At 37.7% G+C, this 8670-nt stretch overlaps 1 protein-coding gene across 1 annotated transcript in view; it reads right to left on the bottom strand.

Annotated features, from left to right (window-relative positions):
- Nucleotides 1-6400: 6400 nt before the first annotated feature.
- ARAP2 (ArfGAP with RhoGAP domain, ankyrin repeat and PH domain 2) overlaps nucleotides 6401-8670 on the bottom strand; it is a 116054-nt gene continuing 113784 nt past the window's right edge. The window contains exon 33 of the mRNA XM_042872140.1: nucleotides 6401-7501. Coding sequence (XP_042728074.1) covers nucleotides 7148-7501 — 354 coding nt within the window. The 3' untranslated portion in view covers nucleotides 6401-7147. The remainder of the gene's footprint in view (nucleotides 7502-8670) is intronic.

Genomic DNA, 8670 nt, shown 5'->3' with positions numbered 1-8670 from the left:
ATAGAAATACATTGCTGAATTCTGCCAGGTTGTTTTGACAAATTCTGATAGCAAAAGGTAGTATCCTAAATACGTATTTTTAATGAATTCAGTCATATGTGGGAAATTTTTTTTTTCCAATTGATATTTTAAAAATGCACAATCATCTTGCATGGAGAACTTAACACTGCAATGATGTACATAATTTGTAGGAAAGCAAGCCTTTAGCAAAAGGTCTTTAAAAATATGTCACAGTTTGTAACTTCTCTCCACTGAGATTTAAACTGTAGAACATAAACTTTCTAAATGAAACTCAGTTGCTAATATCTAAAATTCATAGAAAACTGAAGCTACTAAGATTTCTTTAAAAGCTCAGAGGAAAAAAAAACAATGAATTGGAATTCACTTCTATTTTGTTGTTAAGAGTTAAAAATGCTTTCAAAGAAAATGGTTTTTTTTTTTTATTTTACAGATTTCATTTTTCTGTACAGTAGTGTTAAAGATCTTAGAACAGAACTCATACCAGCACTTTCAAAAACGATTCACCCACCCAAGCTGTTCTATATTGGATTAAAAAGTGACAAAAAAGGAACAAATCGTGAAGGCTGTTGACTGGATAAAGCATACTGTTGTTTCAATCAACAAGCTGGCCAAGACTGGTATTCACCTACATGAGAGCTGTGTAATAACCCATGAAACCTGGCTTTGCCTGGAAGAAAATCCTGTGAGGAATCTCATCTGAAAGCATGTTTTACCTAGGAAGAACTTAGGTCTACTATATGCAATCTGTGGTATTTATCATCTAATGAGCTTGAACAGTTCCTGTGCAGCTGAACAAATAAACAGTTATCAAATAAATAAATGCACCCAAAAGCAAATTTAAGTGCAGGACACCAATCACAGATGTAAACAGCTAAGGCACAGTAAAGCTAAATGCTAATGGCTAATGCCTGTCTGAAGAAATTGTATTTCAATCATGCTGTAATTTGAATAAACATATAAAACAAAACTAGTGAAATACAAACACATTAACTTTTAAATGGAACATATTGGAAATGTAGATAGCAGAGAAAATGACAAGTTATAAAACTCATACATACAGCAAACCTCAATTTATCTTGTGGCCTTCTATGATGGAGTGACAGCATTGGTGGACGAAGGGAAGGCGACCGATGTCATTTACCTGGACCTGAGCAAGGCCTTTGACATGGTCCCCCACCACATCCTCATCTCCAAATTGGAGGGAAGTGGATTTGATGGGTGGACGACCCGATGGATAAGCAATTGGTTGAAAGGCCGCAGACAGAGGGTGGTGGTCAATGGCTCTATGTCCAGGTGGAGGCCGGTAACAAGTGGTGTCCCCCAAGGGTCTGTCTTGGGACCGGTGCTCTTTAACATCTTTATTAATGACATCGATGAGGGAATTGAGTGCACCCTCAGCAAGTTTGCTGACGACACCAAGCTGAGTGGTGCGGTTGATACAGTGGAAGGAAGGGATGCCATTCAGAGGGACCTCGACAAGCTGGAGGGCTGGGCTCGGGTGAACCTAATGAGGTTCAACACGGCAAAGTGCAAGGTTTTGCATTTGGGCCAGAGGAACCCCAGGCACCTGTACAGGCTGGGAGGAGTAGTCCTTGAGAGCAGCTCGGCACAGAAGGACCTGGGGGTCCTGATGGACGAGAGACTGAATATGAGCCAGCAGTGCGCTCTGGCAGCTCGAAAGGCAAATGGGATCCTGGGCTCCATCAGGAGAGGGGTGGTCAGCAGGGACAGGGAGGTGATTGTCCCTCTCTACTCGGCTCTTGTGAGGCCCCATCTGGAGTACTGTGTCCAGGTGTGGAGCCCTCAGTACAAGAAAGACAGAGAGCTGTTGGAGAGGGTCCAGAGGAGGGCGACTAAGATGATCAGGGGGCTGGAGCACCTCCCCTATGAGGACAGGCTGAGGGAGTTGGGCTTGTTCAGCCTGGAGAAGAGAAGGCTGCGGGGTGACCTCATTGCAGCCTATCAATACCTGAAGGGAACCTACACCCAGGAGGGGAGTAAACTCTTCAAAACGGCTGACAACAGCAGGACTAGGGGAAATGGATCCAAGTTGAAGGAGGGAAGATTTAGGTTGGATGTTAGGGGGAAGTTCTTTACTAGGAGAGTGGTTAGGCCCTGGAACGGGCTGCCCAGGGAGGTTGTGGATGCCCCATCCTTGGACATGTTTAAGGCCAGGTTGGACGGGGTCCTGGGCAACCTGATCTGAATGTGTATGTTTGGTGGCCCTGCTAGGCAGGGGGGTTGGAACTACATGATCTTTGAGGTCCCTTCCAACCCGGGTGATTCTGTGATTCTGTGATTATCCTGAGCTATTAGTTCTTAAATATTCTGCTGTACTGGACAAGCCAATGCTAATTAAGTTCTGAAAGAAAAAGCTTTCCTGTTTATGTAACCAAAGGTATAATTTGCAAGAAATTGCATTTTCTTATTACAAGGCACAATACATATTATAGAATCATTAAGTCGCTGAAGTAAAATAACTTTAAAAGGCAAATATTAGTGCATTTACTTTAGATTGTTTTCTGATTTGCTGTGGACTATAAATGTAAATATGCAAAATTTCAGGGGCCTTCACAGAAATGGGTTACAGAACCATATGCCTATACATAACACTTATACGTGCAAATTTAACCTTTTCCTTTCTTGCTCAGTTCAGTGAAATCCCTGTCTCCATAAGAAAAATCTGAGAAGATCTCCACCAGGACATACAACGAATGTTAAAGCAAGCTTAATCAAGTGAGTTTGACTGTAACAGACATCTGAATCAAGTCAGAAACAACAGCCAAAGACACTACGAGATCTAAAAGAAAACATGGCTAAAGTTTGAGTTATAAATTAAAGAGCAAATCAAGAACACATCATGTAAAGAAGCAGAATGGGAGCGTGTGCTGACGCCAACCTAAAGATCAGGATGCCTCATAGTCTACAATACAAAATAGGATCAAAAACATGAAGCACACAAAATCAGATGGGCTAAGCAAGTACTAAAGCTCCCTAAGACATCAGAACTCAAGTGAATTAAAATAAATGGACATTTGCCTCCTAAAAATGACATGAATATCTGCAGTCTACATCCCTATTCCTCTTCAGTGTCAGAAATTGCAATGATTTTCTAGTATAAACAAGTAGCAAACTTAACATAAATGTTATCAAAGAAGTAATCATATATTTAACCGTACGTAGTGATATAATGTGATGGAAAGTACAGCAATAATAGCAGGGTGGCGAAGTCTGTGGCTTCAGCAAATGAAGACAAGCCCAAATACAGTAGCTGTAGATGCAAAAGCAAAGGTAGAAAATTCGCTTACCTTTGGAAGCCGCAGGTAGGCAGGGATTTCCATAGAGATACCCTAGTCTCCACTGTCAACCCTTAAATGAGGTCTGGGAAGGGGTGGCTCCTGGCTTCATTGTTAAAATGCTCCACAGGTGCATTGCATGCACCTGAGCTCCCCTGAGTTGGCCCTGCCTTCCCACCAGCTGCTCAATCACTGCTTCAAGCCCATTTCTGCTACACCATGCAATTGTAAGGACTAAAATAGCAGGATTGTTTTTATTAAATAAGCTGTAGATGAAGTCCATGTGCAGTGGAATTGCAAGGAAAGAAGGACATGCGAAAATCATGTGAACCATGAAGAAAACTTTGCAAAGCTTCCACTCTACACTCCCTCTACTCCCCTCCCCCCACCCCCCCCCAGTTCAGTTCTCCCCATTCAGTTCTTAGAGAACAATCTAGATTAAGAAACACTGAATATGGCAAAGATTTGGTTTTTTTTTTTTTTTGACATACAAAAGTACAGAGAATATTTATTTCTAATGATTCAGAACAAGGAATACTGACCAAATCATATTTAAGCATTCTGATTCTCCTTATTTCATCTTTCTGCAGTAGACTTCATTTTATAAATCAGTATATATTTTTTTCTAAGCAATTCAACTTGGAATACATTTCATCCACCCATCCACCAAAGTAATCTGCTTCTGCCTCAGACACACACACTGTTCAGGTTTTTCAGTGCAATTTACTGAAATCACAGTTTTGCCATAATTTGCCTAAATCCAATGTAATTTTTAGAGCACACTTTGATCACAGTCAGTACTTGAGTTTTTTTTTAATTCAGTTTCCATTGGGACTCAAGCACAACCAATGTTCTTCTAATTCAGCTGTCAGCAACAGTTAAACTGATTCTTACACTAAAAGAGCTTGCATAGGAAAACAGGATATAAAAATCAGAAAGGTGACATGACAATGCAGGCTCACAAGGCAGCACCTCAGCCAGTGATGTATGTAATCCTTACCTCCAGACTCCAGCTGACACCACCACCATCCACAACAGAACAGTGAAGGTTTTTTCCTCCCAGTTCCTTAATCTGGAACTTGATATGTGGGACTGGTGGTAACTTGGCAGCACTGAGGAACATGAATTGTGCCAACCACTATATCAGGGGAAAGAAGAGTCCCAGAAGTGAGGTAAAACACTGGCAACTTTTATTCTCTGAAGAACCTATATCTGCGGGGTAGCCAAAACAATACATGCACTAGTGGAAGAGACGCCAGGGGTGTTGTTGCATGGAAGACAGAAGTCAATGGAATCCCTGCAACACACTTCAGTCACAGCAGCCCAGAGTTTTTAATAATAAAGAAATAAAACGAAGACAAGAAACAAACAATACAGCCAAACCCTCCCTTTAACTAAAGAAGGGGGATGTACACAAATTTATCTTTAAGTTTCAGCTAGTCAATTTGACCCCACACTAAAGGGATCTCTGCTGATGCACAAAACTAACTAACTGAAAATTCTCTTTTGAACTGTAAACCCAAAATAATACCTAGAAAAACTTCTGTCTCAAAAAAAAAAAAAAAAAAAAAAAAAAAATCCAAAATAGTGATTTTCAAACTAAATACACATCTTGCTTACCTATCAGCTTTTCACTTAAAATGCCAAAGTAATGATGAACCTGAGAGTTACTGAGACTTTAATTCTAGCCTTCCTACTGTCACAGAATGAACAATGTCAGTGCCTCATTTAACCTCATTTTGCAGATCAGACAATAAATACTCACTAGGCTATGCAGTGGGTACAGATTTTTTTTTTTTTTTTAAATAAATCCATCATTTATTTTAAAGAAACAGTATTTATTCAAATAATTAACATTTATTCCCTGAAAATTACACTATCATTCCACAAGTCAGAAGAACAATAAAGCATCAGTAGCTATCAAGGTATTGCAAGAAAACATTTATTCTTGCAGGTCTTAAAGCAGTCTGAAACGCGTAGTGCAAGAATTATACGTCAGGAAATTGGTGCAAAACTTTTTTTTGCATTTGAAATAACCCAACTGAAAATTTAATATCTACTTTCCCAAAAGAACTATCCTCAGGTTAGCACTGTCAACATTCAGCATGCCTCTGCAGATATGCACCTAACTCTATGCAAAAATATACATATATAGTGAGAATGCATGTACATATACATATACAAAACAAAATATTTATAGTACCTACTGAAACAACGTTTCCACTGAGGATTCAACAGCTTTAAAGATAGTATAGCTGTAACTGAAAAGTAAACACTTAAATATATTTTAGTAAACATATTTTCTTCTTGATTTTTAGGTCCCTTTAATAGTAGCCCTACAGATACTTTATTTGAGGCCTGCTTTTGAAGTAGAACAAATGTTTCTGTAGTCCTCAGATCCAATAAAAATAAACAAAACATTCTCTTCACAGACTTCTTCACTCCAGTGCACAAAATCCTTCTATTGCTCCATTTATTCCATTAGTGTAGGGCTTAAATGATGCATGAGGCTTTCAGCAGTGAGGTGAATGTCATTTTTAAGAACCCAGTAGAAAGATAAACAATACAGAAACCATAACTCAATACTGAAAAATATTTGCAAGTAAAAATACAACTGTAAACAGTACATTCAGGTCCAGCCTAAGACAGAAAGCAAAGTAACTCTCCCCAACAGCAGCAGGCCCTGATTCAGTTTGGCATTTAGGAATGTGCTTATTAACATTAAGCACAGGCTTTAGTCAATACAATTTAAGTTCTGGCTTATATGTTTTCTTAAGCCAGAGCTTCAATGATTAGAAGAGGCTCAACTACGAATTAAAAGTAGCAAAACAGTCAATAGTGCACTGGGAAAATTAAAATGTACAATCTCGTTTCAGATTTAACAACTGGTTAAATGTGATAAGTGCAAAGTCTGAAAGACAAAACTTCCTTTCTCAGTGCTATGTGCCAGAAGAATAAATAAAAAACACTATATAACGTTTGATTTTAATCTCACTTCTGCTCTACTTACTAACAGATTTACCAGATACATTGAATAATTTGTCTAATTTCTTCAAACAAATTATTTTTTCAATTAAGTTCCTCAATGCAATCAAGAATAGAAGTAACTGATGTGAGAAATGTTATGGCACCTGTAATTACCAGAAAGAGGAGAGAGGATAAATTGATCCTATATGGGATGAAATGCAGTAACAACATAAGTAATTCTAAAAAATATCATAGTCAGATGTACACAATATAGACACAGTTTAGAGATGCAAATTCATTGAACTAACGCATTGCCTTATCTATTGTACCCCTCTCCATTTTAATTCATTTCATGTTGCTCTGAGGACAAATTTATGGAATAAGACTCATGACATTCTTAAATAAAAAAAATTTATATGCAAAAAAAAAAATCACACTTAAGCAGATGTTACTCATTTTTATAGTGTTAAATAAAATATTGTAGGTTAACAGCATGAATTTCAGTGTACATCTTGTCTTCATTCTAAAATCTCCCACCACTACTTACAGGATGGTACAGAATATAAACAGAGCAAGAGCTTTTGATAGTGCTTACGATTCTTCCATCTAACAAAATATGCAATAACAACAAAAAAAAAAAAAAAGGCAGAGAAAACCCAGGTTCCAGTGTATCACACAGCAAAACAAATTTCAGAACTTTTGCAAAATCAGCTCAGTTCAATCTTAAATTGTACCATGGCTTACTCACAAAATCAACAGTAGTATATAAACAAGTTTTCTCTGCACTGTACAAACTATACACGCTAAAAAAGCCACATAATTTTGTCCAGAAAATATATATTCTAAACTTCAGACTCAGGACATCAGCTGGATGTATCATCATGAAGTGTTCTGTTTTTCTGCAGCACTGTATTTAATTCCTGAATCACATTTGATGGCAGTTTGTTATCTAATTCCATTGTATTTTTGTTTGTTTTGTTCTTGGTTTTTTTTGGTGGTTTCTGCGATCTATGGCACAGGTCAGCCATTCCCACACCCATCTCCTCAGCAGAGATAAAACTCTGACGTGTTTTGGCATGATTTCGCACTCTCTCCTCCTTGCGTTCTAAACACTGTGCCACAATAGATGCTTTTTCTTTCAAGTTTCTTCTTTCTTCCACTGGGTCAATTTCATTATGTTCATCAAGTTTTGGTTTCCTCAGTTTCAACTGTATATCCTGAGTGAACAAATAAAGATAAATAAGATCATTCACATTAACACTAAAATCAATAATGTTTATATTACAATTTCTGCTCTGTGATTTCACATAACATTTTAAAGAAGAATCAATTTTACTAAAGAGCTGAGATAGCATACTTAATAATTCTAAATTTCCATAATTTCTGTTATCATTCATAAGCATTTTTTGGTGAGCATATTTCCTCAACTAGTGATACTTCTAAAAATTACATTAATCTTCCAGCAAAATGCCCATGACAATGAATTGAAGACATTCATTTTCATGTATTTTCATGTATTTACAAATCGATTTTACGCTCTACCACAGCAAATCAATTTTTTTCAGCAGATCCATATACTCTTAATTTCTCAGAACTCTTATTGAAAATGTTGCAATTTTAATAATGCCTACAGTAAGTGAATGCACAAAATATAGTTTTGCATAAACATTTACATTACATAAACATACAAATGCACAAACATTTTCAGTAACTGTTCAGTAGTACTTGGGAAATTACTAAGGCTGCTTTTTTTTATTTTTATTTTGACTAGCAATTTTAAGTAACATACTGGTAACTCAAACTGATGGCAATATGGCTGTTTTATATTGGTGGGTTGCATTCAGTTCTTAAGTTGCAAGAAATGAGAGGGAAATTACATGCCATGGCTAAATCTGCAAACATTGTGGGCATTTAGGAGCACATTTGTACAGTAAGAGAGCTCTGAATGTGATATCTACACTTCAAAGCTTCATATGAACTTCAGTTTTCTTGTTCTGTCAGAGGGTCAACTTTGTGCACTAAATATGCTCTTGCAGAATGCCTGCTCTAATTTTGCTTGAAAGCAGTCCAATTTCACAGGCTCCAGAATCACTCTACTATTCATTGAATTGTAGACTAACAGAATCATAGAATGGCTTGTGTTGTAAAGGACCTTAAAGATGACCCAGTTTCAACCCCCCACATGACTAGGGTTGCCACCCACTGTCAGGCTGCCAAAGCCCCATCTAATTTGGCCTTGAATGTCCCCAGGCATGGGGCATCCAAAACTTCTCTGGACAAACCATTGCAGCACCTCACTGCTCTCTGAGTGAGAATTTCTTCCTAACATCTAACCTACATTTACCCTCTTTCAGTTTCATCATCAAAGAAATGTTTGAAGCAACTC

This window comes from Lagopus leucura, unplaced genomic scaffold (genome assembly GCF_019238085.1).
Source record: "Lagopus leucura isolate 7727_CA_CO unplaced genomic scaffold, USGS_WTPT01 Super-Scaffold_100004, whole genome shotgun sequence".
Lineage (NCBI taxonomy): Eukaryota > Metazoa > Chordata > Aves > Galliformes > Phasianidae > Lagopus > Lagopus leucura.
This window is presented reverse-complemented; position numbering and strand designations above follow the sequence as displayed.